Raw genomic sequence first — 17,897 nt, forward strand, 5'->3', positions numbered from 1 at the left:
ATATGTATGCCGATTATAACCTGGAAGTCCCGGGGTCAAAATGGGAGATGCCCCCAAGGGTGATGGAGAATGACCGAGCTAAGATCCTGTGGGACTTCCAGATACAGACGGACAAAATGGTGGTGGCTAACCAACCGGACATAGTGGTGGTAGACAAACAGAAGAAGACGGCCGTAGTGATCGATGTAGCGGTTCCGAATGACAGCAACATCAGGAAGAAGGAACACGAGAAGCTCGAGAAATACCAAGGGCTCAGAGAAGAGCTCGAGAGGATGTGGAGGGTGAAGGTGACAGTGGTACCAGTGGTAATCAGAGCACTAGGTGACTCCCAAGCTAGGCGAGTGGCTCCAGCCGATCCCGGGAATAACAGCGGAGATCTCTGTCCAGAAAAGCGCAGTCCTAGGAACATCTAAGATACTGCGCAGGACCTCAAGCTCCCAGGCCTCTGGTAGAGGACCCGAGCTTGAAGGATTGACCGCCCACAGGGGCGTGTGGGGAATTTTATATATATATATATATATATATATATATAAGCTTGAAGGATTGAAGGCAAGCAGGAATTCTTTATATATATATGGCACGTGTCCATATTTATGTTTCCAGATTGTTTGTATAGTTCACTTTCTATACTGTACTCTTTGTACAGTTTTTATTTTTGCTGCTTTTGTCTTGCACTGTCCACTTTTCTGCAATGAAATGCAGATTTCCTCTTCACCCTCTACACTGCAGACTTCTCCATCAACTCCCCACGCTGCCACCTACAGAAGTTCTCTGACGACTCTGCCATAGTCGGCCTCATCACAGGTGAGGACAACTCAGAGTACGGACAGTGGACTCTGTGGACTTTGTGGACTGGTGTCAGCAGAACCACCTGCTGATCAACGCGGGGAAAACCAAGGAGTTGGTGGTGGATTTCCGGAGACGCAGACCCAACACACTGACACCGGTGAACATCCAGGGAGTAGACATTGAGATAGTGGACTCTTATAGGTACCTGTGTTCACCTGAATAATAAGCTAGACTGGAGCCACAACACTGATGCTCTTTACAGGAAGGGTCAGAGCAGACTCTACCTGCTGAGGCGGCTCAGGTCATTTGGAGTACAGGAAGCGCTTTTAAAGACCTTCCATGACTCTGTGGTGGCATCTGTCATTTTTTACAGTGTTGTATGTTGGAGCAGCGGTTTATCAGCAGCTGAGAGGAAGAGGTTGGATAAACTCATTAGGACGCCACCTCTGTTCTGGGATGCACCCAGTGCAGGTGGTGGGAGACAGAAGGACTCTGGCCAAAATAACATCTCTGATGGACAGAGTCTCCCACCCCATGCATGTAAATGTTGCTAAACTGCAGAGCTCCTTCAGTGACAGACTGCTGCATCCTAGATGCATGAAGGTGCGTTTCCGCAGGTCCTTCCTCCCTGCAGCTGTCAAACTGTACAATCAGAACTGCTCCCAACAAACATAGATGTTTACATCTGCGCTGTAACTTGGCACTATTTTATCAACCGATTCACACTATAACCAGGGTTTGCCCCTTATCTGTATTTAATTTTATTTAATTTAATAACAGTATGGTACTCAGTTTTTGGTAACCATTGTCCTTGATGTAAATATGTAAAAATTGTGTATGTTTCTGTTCTGTGTCTTGTGTACTGTTTGTTTGTATATGTGTCTTTCTTGCTGCTGTTACACCCAAATTTCCCCTTGTGGGACAATTAAAGGATTATTCTATTCTCTATTCTATTCTATTTTGCGTTTTGCTGATTACAAATTTGAAGAATGTAACAATGGCACTGACTCTGACATATAGTGAAGAATAAGTCCAATCCACTAAATCACAGATTAGCAATAAAGAATGGACAAAAAAATGTATTTAGTTAAGCTGGTCATTAGCACTGTTGTATAACAACATAAATCACATTTTGTAGAAAGCTAATGAGTTATAAAAAAAAACATTATTTTATGTTATGAACGATTTCTGGACTTTGCCGATAGCTCTTCTGATAAGGTACTGTTACCTGGTTCACACCATTTTTCTTGAGCAGCCTCTTCAGCAGTTACATACCTGCCTGACCAATCAATCATTGCACAAGCATAATATCGGCCATCAAAGAACAGCAGGATCATCCAACAGCAGGGGCGATGCAGACATCTTTGTGTACATTCACCGTTGTTATGCTACAACAATTACCATGTATGAATGTCTAAATTCCTTTTCCACAAACTTCTCCAGGATGATCAGGACAAACACAACATTTAAAGCAAACTATCCATTTTAAAATTTGACACTCTTGACAACTCTGATTTTCTTCCTTCTATGTATATGAAGACAAATAAAAAGATGAAGACAGAATTTAGTTTGAGTTATTTTTGTATTCAACACATTAAAAATATAACTATAACTGCAAAAATACTGAAATGTGATGAAATGCCATAAGTTTTCACACTTTTTATGTCAAAGGAATACCAAACCGCAAGCTAAATTTTTGAGGCACAGGCATGATCTCGTTACACTCACTTTATTTTTGCTATTTAATATAAATGTCTATCTTTTGCTCAGTGCCCAGAGAGGTGTTAAAGTTAAGTTAAAGTTAAAGGAGTTAAAGTTTAGTCCCACTTTCTATTATCAAAAACTTAATGAGCCACTAGGCACTATGGTCTGGACTCCTAAACCATATCCAGACTGACAGTGTGTGATACATTCTGGAATTCACTAAACCATCATGTCAATGGTTAAAAAGTACCATTTAATATCTCTCATAAATTACCCTGTTTCACCAGATGGGGATGCTGTCTCTCCACTGTTTTCCAGCTCCACTATCTCCCAGAGCAGAAGGTTGGCAAACTTTACTACCAAAAGATAACAAAAGCAAACAAACAACAAAAACAGCTAAAAAAAATCTATTTCATATAATGAAGCTTCCTTTGAAATACAATATATTGATGATGTTCATAATGGTCATTTATTGCTTTACATCTCTCACAAGAACCTCTTGTGATGGGATCACACCACAGTGAGTTAACTGTAAAGAGGAACCTGTATTCATAACTTAACTTGGATTTGATTTCAGCAGTTTCCCAACTACACACCTGTGCAGTTTTGTGACTGCATGTTGCATCATTGTAATGCTATAAGTTTGTTATAAGTAACAGCTTACAGCATCTACTTTCACTTCTAGCTGTGGCGTGGTTATATTTTTTATTTAATTGGTCTTTATTTGTTATTATTATTATTATTATTATTATTATTATTATCATTATTATTATTATTATTATAAGTAGTAGTAGTATACTATTAAAAAGGACATATATTTATCTAATATTTAGATAATAAGCTGAGCCTTGATATCTTGAAGTTAAACAACTTACCACAGATTAAACATGGCTGCCACAGATGGGACAAGAGAAGAGAGGGGAAAAGAAAACATGAAGCTCTTCTTTTTTGCAGTTCCCAAACATTCCTGGACCTTAAATGACCTTAATGGAAATTTTCCAATCAGCTCCTGTCCATGCTGGAAGTTGGCCATGGGAATCAGGACAAATGTATAAAAGTGCCCCTTCCTTAAACTATCTAGCATTTCTCATGTATCTTGATGCCTGTTTTGTCCATCGTTACTGTTCTGTCTTTCATGGGAAGAAATCAAGTCTGCTGGCCCAAAGTGAAAACATGTGCCATAATGATGGCAGATAGATTACACTGTCATAATGACTGGTCATTTCTCTACCAAGCAAACTGTGTGCACATATTATCAATTTGTGTGAACTTAGCAGTATTAAGTGCAATTACAGTTAGAAACACATAGACTAGTCTAAGTATACTATTAGATACTATTAAAATACTTTACTTGTGTATTTATACATTTAACTTTTCCTGCATAGTAACAACACAACACAGGAATCCTTGGTGCTCAGATGACTCTGTTCTTTCTGCTTGTCTGCTGATTTAAATTTTATTACAGAAGCTCAACAGATGTGTGGTGATGTGTTGCTTGAGATATTGAACAAACATTGACCTTGAGGTCTGGAAGTACCAATAACTCCATTTCCTTAAATGTCTATTCGAGACTGACTTCAAAAATTAATAAATTGCCTATGTTAAAATAACCAAATTTACATTAACGAAAAAAAAACAACATATTTACAGCCACCGTTCTACATAGAACTCCTTCTTTCTTGGATTTCTTTTACAACTCACAACACTGATTTTTTTAAGGCTTAATATTTTAATTGTAGCTTTTGTTAGCATTTTTGCAGATGCAGTGGAATTACCTGACAAATAATATGGCCTGCTGTGAGGGATAAAAGTGTGTGCTTCAGATTCTGTGAGTGAAATTCTAATTTCAGCGCTAATCAGCAGATATTGCTGTCTTCATGTTGCACCAGTACAGTTTATGAATGCAGGATGTTCCCAGCTCCAAATATGGCTGCCTATGGCTCTAAGAAAAAAAAAATCAACATGTCAAGCAACTCTGAGTCTTCAAAGACTCTGAGGCCGCAATTTGCATTCCTGACTGAAAGCATCATGTGTGTCCTGTATATACAGTCTATGATGCTTTGTAGCAAACAGGTCTTAACTTTCCACATAATATCCTGCAGAACTAGTCCACATAGTTGCTGCATGAACACGAACAGTTTCTGGCTATTGTGATTCCAAGCACAAACTCTAATGGTTTGCATATGTTGCATTTATTTTCAAAATGTATAAAGCATTCACATTATTCAAGTGTAATAATAAATATAAAACAAATTTAAATTGTCATTAACAGCATTGGTCACTGCTTAATACCCAACCTTTTTTGTGTGTGTGTCCAATGACATTACGAACAATTTGAAACAAAACACATCATATACATTATGCTAGACATAGTAGTAGTCCCATGCTTCATTCTATGTGTGTTCATAGCTAAAATGACCATAATATAATGTACTAGAAACCCATCAGTATCATCCAGACTGTCATATTTTAGGAAATGCAAGAAATCTTTGAGAAGAAATGATAAAAGACATGCTGGTGTGAAAAGATAATCTACATGGTATCAAATGTGGCTGAAAACAGAGCGCAGTTCAAACAAGAAAAAAATTTAGCAAAATGTTTTTAAGCGGTTTCACAAAATCACATCGTAAATTTCCAGTGCAAAATGTTAAATGAGTCAGTCATAAGTCCAGCCAATAAGCCACAGAGTTTAGGCTCAGTCTACAGGTAGCATAGAAGTCCCCAGTGTGTCCAGTGCTGGTACTTCCAAAGACATGAGGCTCAATTTTGTATTTCCTGGGCACACTCAAGGACTGCAAACCAGCAAGAACTATAAAAAACACTGCTCATGCAATATTTATGTGATACTGAAATGTAAATGTATTGTTTTAAAGTCTCATTTAATTCAAATGGCACCTAGTAAGAACGAAATTCAACTGATTATAGAGCAGGTGAGCTAGAATAAACATTTCTGCAAAAAAAAATGTGAAGAAGTAACAGTGAAATAAACACAGTGTAAGTTTGTTATAGGTTTAAGTGAAATACCTGGCAAGCAGGTAAATGCACTAGCATTGGAGGAAATCTTCATCTCTATCTTAAGTTTATCGTCAATGATAGGCGACAAATTTTGGGAGTAAAATCTCAGAAAAATATATATTTAAGAGGTGTTTGCCTTTACATGATGTTAAAAATAAAGCTTTAAATAAATGTGCCTCATGCCTTTTTCTTTGGGCTTTGAAATATAACAAATACGTCACAGTCAGGATTTTAGCGCATTTTTTAGCTTTTCCATTTGGGCCTTTTAAGGTCCTGAAACACATTAGTACTATTAAGGCAGCTGTGACTTGGACCAGATCTCTTCTAGCCTGCACAAGCTGCTGTTAGTCAGGAGATAAAAATCACAAAGAGCATGTTTTTGAAAAGTTTTCAGATACAGTCACTACTGCTGTTCTCAAAAAAGGCTTTGTCAGCATTCTTGTGACTAAAGTCATGAATTAATTTGTGCCCAACTGAGTCACACCAGTAAATAAAGAAAAGAATAAGACATCTATGCTCTACAGTGCAGACTCCCTCAATGGTGTCACCCAAACTTTGTTTTTTTTTTCACCTTTTATGGCCTTTTTGGTGACTTAAGTCTCAGCATATAAACAGTGCAAGCTTCAGGTGCATGTTTGTTTCAGTTCAAGAAGAAGCCACAATCCAGTTATTCTTGATGGATTTACCAATCTGTGTAGCACCACAACTCCAGACATTGCTGCCCAGTTGTTCAATCCCTAGTGCAGGGCGATTACTCAGATGTTGGGTAAAGACCATCGTTTAAGTCATAGGTGTCAAACTCTGGCCCGTGGGCCAAATTTGGCCCGCAGCCTAATTACATTTGGCCCGCGAAGCCATACCAAATTACTATCAGAGCTGGCCTACTGGCATTATACAGCTAATATATATATATTGTTTAGTATTAAGCTTTGCTTGTTCCATATTCAGTTTTTCAGCTAAACTTGTCCATAAGAAAAGATTCATTCTTATATCTGGAGGAACAAATATATTTCAATAAATATTAACGTTAGCCCGCGACTTTGTTCCAGTTTTGAATTTTGGCCCACTGTGTATTTGAGTTTGACACCCCTGGTTTAAGTCATTAGGAGCCGTATAATGTTGGAAGGAAGAAGATAAAAGGAATTAGTCATCATTTGCATGATTCCTTAGATAAAATGAATCATGTTATGAAAGCTAAGGTGAACGGACTTATTCAGCTTTAGATTGTCTTTTATGCATGTGTGGTTTTTTTCAGCAGGTTTGTAAATCTATTATCTATTTTTTATTTTTTTTTTCTAAATTGCGAGGTCATCTGCTCTAGTTCGGCTGCTCGTTCCGCTGGCTTTGCTGTATCTTCGCTTGTCCTTATGCAGCAGCACATCTGGGCCACCATTTTGGATCTGAACACAGCCGACGTCCCTGCTCTCGGGGGTATAGCAGTTAGCATCGGGTCTCAGGTATCTCCCATCTTGGATCTGACCGTCATTGGTCTTCTGCCATCCATGCGAATAGCAGCTCATTTGGAGGAAGTTTACCTCTTCCACTGCTGCTGCCATTTTGTTCTGCTCGGTAGCCATGTTTTCAGAGTTTTGTTGGTTTGCTAGTCGGTGGTTGGGGAAGGGGAGGGGTAGGAAGTGTGTGGAGCCAGTCACGCACTGGTTGAAATCTGGGGGTGGTGTCGATGGTGGTGGAGGAGACAAAGAGAGCTGTCGGCTCAGAGAGGTGTTGGCTGCTTTGTTGGCTTTTGTAGAGCACAAGAATCGCCTGCAATAAACAGAGTGAACCAGTGGGAAAATGTAAGATTTCAAGTTATGCTGCCAACCACAACATACCGTGCTGCCCGCTGTGAACACTTCTTTAAGAATTCACTACCACAAAGTGGAAAGCATTCCCTGTTTTCCTCATTCCATTTGTTCTAATGGTAAATTCCAGGAAGTACATCTGAATCACTGAAGGCTTAAAATTGTTATTGGAATCGAATCTCTTGAGGGAAATGAAATTTCGTGAGAAAGTTGCATTGTTTAATTTTACAAGACTTTAAAATCCATATGAATATGTCTCACTGTTGACCAAAAATCTGAATCATCAGCAATCGTTATCTTTATCTCTTTCTTTAATCAGGTTTAGACTGAATACAGGAGAATAACCTGTGTCTAGTAACATATTAGGATATTATTACCGCATTGCAGTATTTACTCTTACTCTTCAGAAAAAAAGCCACCTTTATTTTTTCATTTTTAGTGGAGTTTTAGTGGAGTTAGTGGAGTTTTGTCTAGTTAAAACTCCACTTTTTTCTGGCCACTTTGGGGGTCACAAAACAACAGATTAACACAGTCGTACCTGATATGAAATAAACTGTTACATAATTCACCACTATTTTTGTTTGTGCAAACTGGCAACAAATTACATCTTTGTTAATGACTAAATGCTCAAATAGGTCTTAGTAACTTTATCAACCTTAAGCTTCTTAACTCATTCACTGCCAGCCATTGGCAGTGAATGAGTTAAACCCATTGACTCATTCACTGCAATTGACGGCTATAGACGTCAATGGCAGTGAATGAGTTAAATAGGAAATAAACATAACAATCATTAAATCAAATCATTAATTACCTAAAAAAATAATCATCAATTATCATCATAGTTCAAAAGAATATTCTGAATTCGTTCGTCTATGTCGTCATGTAAAAACCTTTTCTAACTAAAAAACTATACAATGAATTTCTGACCTGCAACAATGTTTCCATGCCAGGTGATGTAGTTCAAGCACACTGAGGACCAGAGAGACAGCTGACACGACCAACATGAACACTATAAAGACATTTTTTTCTGTAGGTCTGGAGACATAGCAGTTAACTGGATGTGGACATGGCCATGCCTAAAAGAGCAAAGGAACAAGAGAATTACTGTTATAGGCCCAAATATTGTGGTTAATAGCATAGAGAGAAATCAAAATTATGTCTGATTTTTACCTTGCAGACGTACAGAGGATTGAGAAAGATTCCATACAGGAAGTACTGAAGACACAGAAACACCACCTGGATGGAAGGACAGGTTTTTTTGTTTTTTTTTTTACAGGTAGACATCATGTTTTAGGCACAATACAAATACGAGTCCTTTAATGTTTACAAATCCTAAACTTTCATGAGCAATTTGGTCCAAACTCTGCAATGCAATTTTTCATTAATTTACTTCTCTTGGCATTTCAGACCCACCTACAGCCTTTGGAGGACAGACATGAGCTTGAACTAGACAGATTTGAAATCTTGACCTGCTATCAAGTTATGTTTAAGTTAAAGGCAGAAATGGTGACATTTACCTCCATGATGCTGCGTATCAGTATACTCAGAACATATGTCTGCAGCAGCGCTCCCCTCAGGCGAATTCGACCTGCTGAGTGACTTTCATTTTTTTCATTTCCATCTCGTTCCCCTTTCCTCTCTTGTTTCTCTCCACCTCCACCTCCTCCTTCACCTCCTCCTGGGTCTTCTTCTCCCCCTCCCTCCTCTCTTCCCTCCTCCTCCCTGTTCCTTCTTTTCTCCTCTCTGCGGACAGTGTGCATAGCGTGGCCCATGTAGATCAGACTGGGAGTGGATACAAACACAATTTGGAGCACCTAGAAAGACATGAATAAGATTTATAATCAAAAGTAAAACAAAAGTTGTTATTTTCATCTGCAGCAGTGTGAGATATTTCTCAGTATGGACTCCCAGGACTTTATACTTTAAACAATTTAGGTGGGGAGAGAAACAACGAAACTCTCATCCAGAGCAGATCAGGCATCAGTGATTGAAAGTATGAAAAGCAAGAGATGTGTCATTGTTCTGGCCCATTAGCCCAGTTATGTGTTTTCATGAACTTTAGAATCATAATTGATGTTGTAATTTGTTCTCCGTTATAATTGATTGCCATGTTTCTTAGTGTCTTAGTTCTTTGTTTCTCTCTTTCTTCCCCTTAAATCTTCTTTTATCTGATAATCTGTTCTTGCTTGTTCCTTGCTTTTAATTTTACTTCCTTGTGTCAAGTCCTCCTGATTCATTTCAGCTGTCTCTTTTTACCCATTTTCCACGTCCCCCATGTCTATATAGTTTCTAGTGTGTTCCCTTCTGTTGTCTGCTGTGTTTCTGGACTTTGTTATATTATGATCTGTTTTATTATCGGCCACAATAAAGGTTTTGCTCACTTCAAACCCGTCTCATTTGGAGAATGCATTTGGATCCTATTTTCCTGCAGTCTTTGACAGAATGACTCAACTAGCAGTTGAGTGCTTGAACAGCAACAGGTGGCGCTCTCCTTTTTAAATAGGGCTTTTGAACTGAAGCTATGGCTCAGTCCTGAGTATTAGTCTGTACTCAGGGGGACAAACTGGGGCAGCTGCCACTGCAGGCTTTGCAGCCTGCTTGAACATATTACTTGAACATTCATTTTTTTAGGTTTACACAAAGGATAGTGACGCAAAATTAAAAGATTAACTCACTAATCTGATATCTGCAAGAGTTTAACTTCCACCATTGAAGATTATTCATTTTCTAGGAAGCTGTTAAATTTAGGTCAGACTAATACAGTAGAATGCAAAGATTTAAGCTTGATAGACCTGGAAATCTATGTTATAACCTACGTTGTAATTGGAAACTCAACCTTTCATACCATTCAAGTCTTTATGGTATGCATCAACCCAAAGTGTTGCCACATTTCTTGGGAAATGAGTTTCCGTTTTTTTTGGTTCTGAGATTTTGATAAGAGTTTTATTGTTTGATCTGAACTGTTGTTGTGTGTGTGTGTGGGGTGGGGGGGGGGGGGGGGGGGGAGGATTCATTTGCAGGGAGGCATTTTTGAAGCAGCCCTTGCTCTCGGCTGCAAGCATAGATAATCTCATTGAATAGCCTGTATGAAATGGAAACATTTCACCATAATTAATCCCTTGAGGACATCAAGTGACTGCAATTTATTTTTCACACTGCACTGAAATAAATGGAAGTAAATAGCTGTAAGGAAGGTGGCAAACCAATCTTAACACGTGATAGATTTAAAATTAAATCTTTTTCTTCAACGACTGCAACGACTATGTTATAACCTACGTTGTAATTGGAAACTTAACCTTTCATACCATTCAAGTCTTTATGGTATGCATCATACCATAAAGACTTATGGTATGATGCCTGAAATGTTTGATGAATGAACAGGGATGTACAGACACAGATACATTCCAACTGACTAATTAGAGTTCATATTGTATTTACAGTTTTAGAAAATGTTTAAAAATCATCAACAGGTATAAAGAAGTTCTTTTGGTTGATGTGATAGAGTAACTCTAATATATTTCTAATAAAATGTCAAGCTTTAAGATGGATTGGCTGACTTCTTTATGATCTTTGATTTCAGTTGGTTAAAACAAAAAGATAATCTTTGACTGCCAATGCATTACCCAGTATCGTATGTGTGCTATGGGGAAGGCTCGGTCATAACAGACGTTCTCACAGCCTGGCTGTTCAGTGTCACAGTTAAAATCTTCCTGTTCATCTCCCCACGATGACTCAGCTGCTGTCCCGAGAACAAGGATTCGGAAGATAAACAGGATGGTCAGCCACACCTGTGGAGAAAAAACATGAAGCAATTATGACCTCCAGTCTTCTTCTTCTTCCAAAGATTAGAACAAAATCAGCATTAGCTCAGAGTAGGTTAATTGGACAAGTGTAATTTAAGTGTTACTATAATTATTTGTTTCTGCTGAATTGCTTCAATTAAAATATCCTTTAATCAAAGTCTAGACTGTGGACATTCCCATTTTTACCCTTTTTAAAACAATAAAGGTATAAACAGCTCTTAAAGGTTACTCCAGCCCAGAGGGGAGGGCCACTATAATGAATGAAAATTGTTATTTTCATCTGCAGTTATTTGTGTTTGGTAGTATATTTATGTTATGGAAACTCCACCTCCATCCATGGACAAGCAGGGAGAGCAATAGCAAGACCCTGCACAGAGCAGTGAGAACAATAGGTCAGTGATTAGGTCGGGTGCACCATGAAAGGAGGACTCGGAGTTTAGCTGGATTGTAAAGTGCCATTTAAATAGTTTTCCCTGTATGAGGTTTGCCAGTTGGATGCCTTGACAACTTCTAACTGAGCCATCAGCTGGCTGGCAGTGAGAATAGCTGGTCTGCCAGTACTGACTTCATGGCCACCCTGAACTAAAGTTATTACATACTTTAGGAGCTGGTTATCTTTGTAGTACTTCTAAACAGATTTAAAAATGCCTTAGAAAAAGTACACAAAGTGCTGACTGATTGAATTGACCATTACAATTAGTTATTTAAGAAAGAATCTAAACTAGAAAACTGAGCCTTCTCACAAGTTCAATGATATGTAATGTTTATTGGGGGGGGGGTTTAAAACCAAGAGCGTCATCATTTCCTAAACCTAACCAAGCGAGTGAAACAAAGATTTAAAAGAAACAGTCCCACAAAGAACGTGAATTCCAGTCCTCTTGACCTTGTGCCATGTCTAAATTTGTTATCTTGGTTTATAAATTGTGCTCCTGGATTCCTAAGCTTTGCCAACAGTTCTGTAAACAACTTACTTTGAGGACTACTACTACTTAGCTTCTCTGAAGAAAGAGGACGCACACAGTACATGCACACATTTTACAACAATGGACATGCACTGAAAACCAGAGGTTACTATCGTTACAGTTGTAAGTAACATTAGTTCCATAAAATCTCTGAAAGTGAAGTTATTTGTTTTTGGTTTCTTTTAAGACTTGTTGAGTTGAGTTTCGAATGGTTAAACTAACAGATGTTTGTATGATATTTCATTCTAGTGTTACAAGACTCTGAAACCACAAACCACGCGTCGGGATACACAAAATAAACAGGATGATTTAGAAATACATGAATGTTCTATTTTGAGTGTATATGTTTGTCTGTCATGAACAGAGGATGTCGGACCAGTCTTGTGTGTTAGTATGCAATGTGTGTGTACATATACGTGTCTGTGTTTGCATGTTACCTTGCCAACAGAGGTAGAGTGCTCCTGTACTTCCTCCAGGAAGTTTCCCAGTAGGCTCCAGTCTGCCATGACTGATTACAACTCAAATTCCTTACTCACTGCTAAACTGTGAGCTGGGCAATATCCACCTGAACACACCAACAAAGAGCATGGGAAGGTTTGCATGAGTAACAGGTGGGTCACATGATGCATTCAGGCACATCTTACAAACTAATTTTATAACAAAGTTTAATAAAAAATCTATGAGGTACCAAGAATAATCCTCCCTGAATCAGACAGAATTTTATGTTTTCAATAGATTTTAGGACTTCCTACATTTATGGAGATGTAGCTTCTTTTTTATTACTTCATGAGAATGCTTTTCAACAAAAGCAGGGAATGTACAAGTGAGAAAATGTCTTTATCTTAGAAAAAAGCATGAAAATCTATTAAATTAACATCAACTGTTAACATTTGTTTGGCGCAATTTTTTAATCTTCCTTTAAAAAAACATTTCATCTTGTTTATAAATAGATTTTAGGGCTATGAATGTGAAGAAATGTGAAACGCATAACTGAATGCCATGTAATGACTAAAATTATAGTATAACAGTCTTATATTCAATATATATATACATTTCCTTGTTCTGTATATAAAGCGGATTTAAAATATTTTTCAAAATATTTCAACTTAAATAATTCATCCAGGAGAAATACTGAGAATAGAATATCACTTTGTAGTGTTTTAATCTGGAGAGCTAAAAGACTTGAAATATTTCAGTGGAAGATTTTGTCATGTATGTTATGGTCAGGTGGGCTGATTTAAACACATATCTTGAGAATAACTTGGGGCAATCTTTAAAAAAATGTTTTATATCTTTGTATGATATTCATTTGCACTTCTCATGAATTCGTGATTAACCACAAAACATTTAGAAATATTCTCCAGCTACAGTGATTATGCTGTATGCATGCTGCCTTTAATGCACAATGTTTTATGGTTGGCTGGGGAGAAAAAGATGGGGTTATTCTTCTGGTATTATTTTCTTTCATTTGGGGATTGGGCAAACTGTGTTACTTAAAATATCTCACTGTGTGTGCTTCTCCTTGTTTTCTATTCATGGAGTATTAGTGCACCTTCTAAAATTCCAAATTTGGTGCAATTATTATCTTTTTTCCATGCTCTTGCTCAAAAAACCTTAGTTGATGAGTGGATAAACCATTGAGGAATAGACTGGCTGTTGCTGTGTGTGTGTGTGTGTAGGTGTGTGTGCGTGTGTGTGTGTGTGTGTTCGTGTGTGTATGTGTGAGCTTCTCTCCAGCCCGGCCACGACCCCATTAATAAAAATGTCTGTGCCCATGGTTTAGTTTAGCTTCCTCTCTGTTCCCACACTCCCCCTCCGCCTGTCACTGGGGAAGGAAAACTAGAGATCTACTGTAAACACTGCTACCACACACACACACACACACACACACACACACACACACACACACACACACACACACACACACACACACACACACATCCAGTCTGTTCCTATGTTTGGTTGAGTCTGTACCAGTATGAATACAAATCTTCCTTCCCAGCAAACATGCCTTGGGGCCAGTGTGGGCAGTCCATTATGGGCCCCAGTACCATGCCAATGCGTGTAGGGGACTAGGCATCTGGACCGAATGGTATGGAGCCCAGAAGTACACACATTCCATACCAGTACCAGGATCAAGAGTGTAGGACCCACATATGCCCCATGTTGCATTACTGTCACCAGCTGGTATGGAATGTTGATTAAAATCTGTGCTTCCTTTAAGCACTCCCTCATTTACAATGTGCATCAATGCACAATGCTGGAGATTTTCACACCAGGCACCTGGCCTGACACAACCATCAGGTCTTATGTCGCTTGTGCTTGAACCAAGAATCTTTTGCTTGTTAAATACTCAAGTCTCTACGTAATAGAGGCACTTACCCTTAAAGACAAAAACCAAAACTCTCAAATTCTTGGAATATGACCTGATATCTTTCACTTCTTGAGTTATTTTGCAGTATATCAATAAGAACCAGTTTAACTTCTATTTTACTGAGGTTTTGAATCAGTGACCTTCTCTCAGCCTCATTTAATCTTCTCCTCAAGAGTCATTTATTCCTTCATGGTGATTCCTTATCATAAAGAATGTGCTAGCAAACATGCCTGTTTGACCCCACAGTGGGCAGGTGTGGGTGAACTGTGGGGCTGTGTGGGCGCAGAGCAAACCTACATTTATCCCACTTGGGACTCAACTGGGTGTGTTGGGGTTTAAAAAAAGTTAAACATTTCACATTACTTTTTACTTTTCTTAAAAGTAACATGTAACATAGAGTACATTACTTAGTTACTTGAGAAAGTAATTCATTTCATTATTTGTTAAATTATTTTTGCATTACACGTGGCAGTATTTGACTGCCTGGGATGAGATTTTGTGTCACAATTTTTAAAGTTTGAGGAGATTTTGCATTTATCTTTGTTATTTAAATACATGTATGTGTAGATACATACATGACAAGATAATAAAAAGGTATTTGGATTATGGATTCTGATGTTACACAAAATGTGATTCTGATGAGTACCAGACTCTGTACAGACTTCCAAAACAGGGGGAACAATAAAGAGCATTTCTGGGTGGAGTGGGACTGCTTTACATGCCAAATTTCTCACCCTTCTGTCATTTGATTGATGTCATTTCTCGAACCAGTGGGCAAATGTGACTGTTTTTGTCCCTAACTTGGAACTCATATTAAACTTGTATTAAAAGTCTATTTCAGACGTGTTGTTATGCAAGAAGCACTAATTTCAGATGAGAAACGAAGATGAACTTAAAAATCTGACCAGAAAAAAAAGTTTAAAATCAGATTACAACTTTTTTGGCAACTTATTTATTAAATGCCCATCCCTTCCTGTTTTTGTAAAGCCCAGAAGCTTCGAACAAACCATGTGTGTGTGTGTCTGTGTTGTGTGTGTCTGTGTGCTCCCATTCATATCTTTCACAAGTGATCCCAGCATCATTAATAACAATATTACTTCCTTGTATAGACTTTCTCTTGACCTTTGCATGCATGTGTGTTTCTCTTTGTGTGTGTGAGAGAGAGAGAGACTGGGTGTGTATATGTGGAGTCAGTATTGTTCTGCATCCTGTCTTGATAATGGGCACACAGACACACACACACAAACACACAAATACAAAGGCCCCCTCTTTCTCGAGCTGGTTTACAATAATAAATGATGAATCATTGACATCGGTCAGACATGAGGATGTTTTCAATGCGATAATAAGCTGAATAGAAAGTATTAACAGGTCAACGTGATAAAATTCTGCCACATCCATCAACATCATGGGCGTTCATTTAGAGACAAACTAAATTCCAAACTCAAGTAACAAAAGAAGTTTAATTTGTTAATTATTTTAGAATTTACTCAAAGATTTCTCTATCTTTATGCACACTGGCATACACACACACACACACACACACACACACACACACACACACACACACACACACAACTTTTATTTGTGGCACTTCTTTGTGATCTTATTTAAGGTTTTGGGGTCTGAAAATGCTGTTTTGTGGTCATTTTTAGCACTGATGTGGTCATTATTAACACTGGAATGCATAAAAACAGAAAAAGATGCTTACACTTTTGATATTAATTAAATATTTAACATCTTAATCTTAAAATGAAGACATTAGCCATACTGTAAACATGTTGCACTAAAACTCTGCCACATACAGATACTTTACCTGATTTAGGATACAGAGAAAGGAAACTTCTAATCCAGTGATAGCCTGATGATTGTAGACTGAAGTTAAACTGATGGATGCTTTCTTCTTGTTGGTGAGGTGCTAGTAAGCCAGGCACTCCTCCTCTTCAGAGTTGATCCTCAGGATGTAGGAGCAGCAGATTTAACAGCTGACAGATGCACGTATTCAGATGATCTGTGATGAATGACGGCCACTCTCCAGCTGTGAGTGTGAGCGTTCCTGCTCAGCCTCAGTCACTGAATGTCAGCGTGAATTTGATGAACCCGACAAACTTCAGGACAGACAGGTTGAGACTGACACAAAGACGGATCGACGGAGAAGGTCAAGTTGATTCAGGGGATTGAAAAAGGAGTCAATCCAGCAGTTTGGAGCAATTTGTGTCCAGAGAGATCTGAACTGAAATGAAATGTGTGTGAAGCTGTAGTTTATACCCCCCTCTCTCTCTCCCTCTCTCTCTCTCACTCTCTCCCCCTCTCACTCCCTCTCCTCCTTCTACATCTCCAGAGGAAGTGGGCCTGGTGCCTCGCTGCCTGCTATTCAACTCTCAAATATAGGTGCATGTGTTTGTTTGTAGTGTTTGGCACTGAAGGAAGTCACATATTGTATTAAGACACAATAGCTAAAAGACCCAGTCCTGCATTCCTTCATGTCACTCTCTTGACATATATCTCTCTGCTTCTCTTAAGCTCTGGTAAGTGACTTAAGCTTAAAGTATAATTCCACAGGATTTATTATGGAATCTCTTTGGAAAACCGCTGGTTAAGTTCCTGCACTGAGACTCTTCCGAAGATAAACACAAGCTGGTTTCAGTTTCTTAAGTCTTTCGTTTTTGTGATTTCAGTGAATTACATTCATTTCATTTACTTATTTGTTTTTAATGGAAACTGAAATTTGCCAAATATAATCAAAAAGTAAAAGTGAACATCTTTGCTCAAAATAAAAAGTAGGCTAAGATGCAACATGTGACTTCAGTTCATGACCCCAGAATGACTGAAGGGTTAGAATGTTGGACAGAATTTCACTTGGGTTTTTTTTAATCAGCATGAAAACACTTTCTAGCAGCTGTGTCTTCTTTTCAGAGAACTTGTGATAGAATAAAAAGCACCATGGCTTCCTCCAGGCTCTTATCAGCGTGTCTTTTCCTCAGTATATCTAAAGCAGTGGTTATACCATGTGACACTTAAAACAATGTGGCGAACAACACTGCACAGCCAGAGGATATAAACGTTACACCAAATGTCAGAAATTTTCAAGGTAATTTTCTTGTTTTGAACCAGCTGAACTGCCATTAAAAAATTAAGTGATGACATTCGGCTTCATTTCAGTGAATTCATCGACGTTTTCTTAAATTCGGTCTGTGATATGCAAACACATGATTCCTCCACTAATTATGTAGTTTCACAGTTAGGGGATTTTCTTGAATGGAGTGGGTAGATAAAATAAGGTCTCTCGCTTTAAAATTACCAGATATTGTTCGAACATGCAACTCTGCTCACTGCTCACTTCATTAGGTACACCTGTTTAGCTGCTTGTTGATGCAAATACCTACACAGCCACTCGTGCGAACATGGTCCAGATGATCCTCTGTTCAAACAGATCATCAGAGTGAGG

At 38.4% G+C, this 17,897-nt stretch overlaps 1 protein-coding gene across 1 annotated transcript; it reads right to left on the reverse strand.

Annotated features, from left to right (window-relative positions):
- Nucleotides 1-4,666: 4,666 nt before the first annotated feature.
- Nucleotides 4,667-16,699, reverse strand: LOC101480884 (gap junction alpha-5 protein). The gene is made up of 7 exons (XM_076891457.1): nt 16,266-16,699; nt 12,513-12,640; nt 10,934-11,098; nt 8,828-9,124; nt 8,481-8,546; nt 8,238-8,386; nt 4,667-7,272 (listed from the first exon to the last, which is right to left on the reverse strand). Exons 2-7 carry the CDS (start codon nt 12,579-12,581, stop codon nt 6,804-6,806), a joined length of 1,215 nt encoding a protein of 404 aa, XP_076747572.1. The 5' UTR covers nt 12,582-12,640; nt 16,266-16,699; the 3' UTR covers nt 4,667-6,803.
- Nucleotides 16,700-17,897: the final 1,198 nt, after the last annotated feature.

The sequence above is a fragment of the Maylandia zebra genome, linkage group LG13 (assembly GCF_041146795.1).
Source record: "Maylandia zebra isolate NMK-2024a linkage group LG13, Mzebra_GT3a, whole genome shotgun sequence".
Taxonomy (NCBI): Eukaryota; Metazoa; Chordata; class Actinopteri; order Cichliformes; family Cichlidae; genus Maylandia; species Maylandia zebra.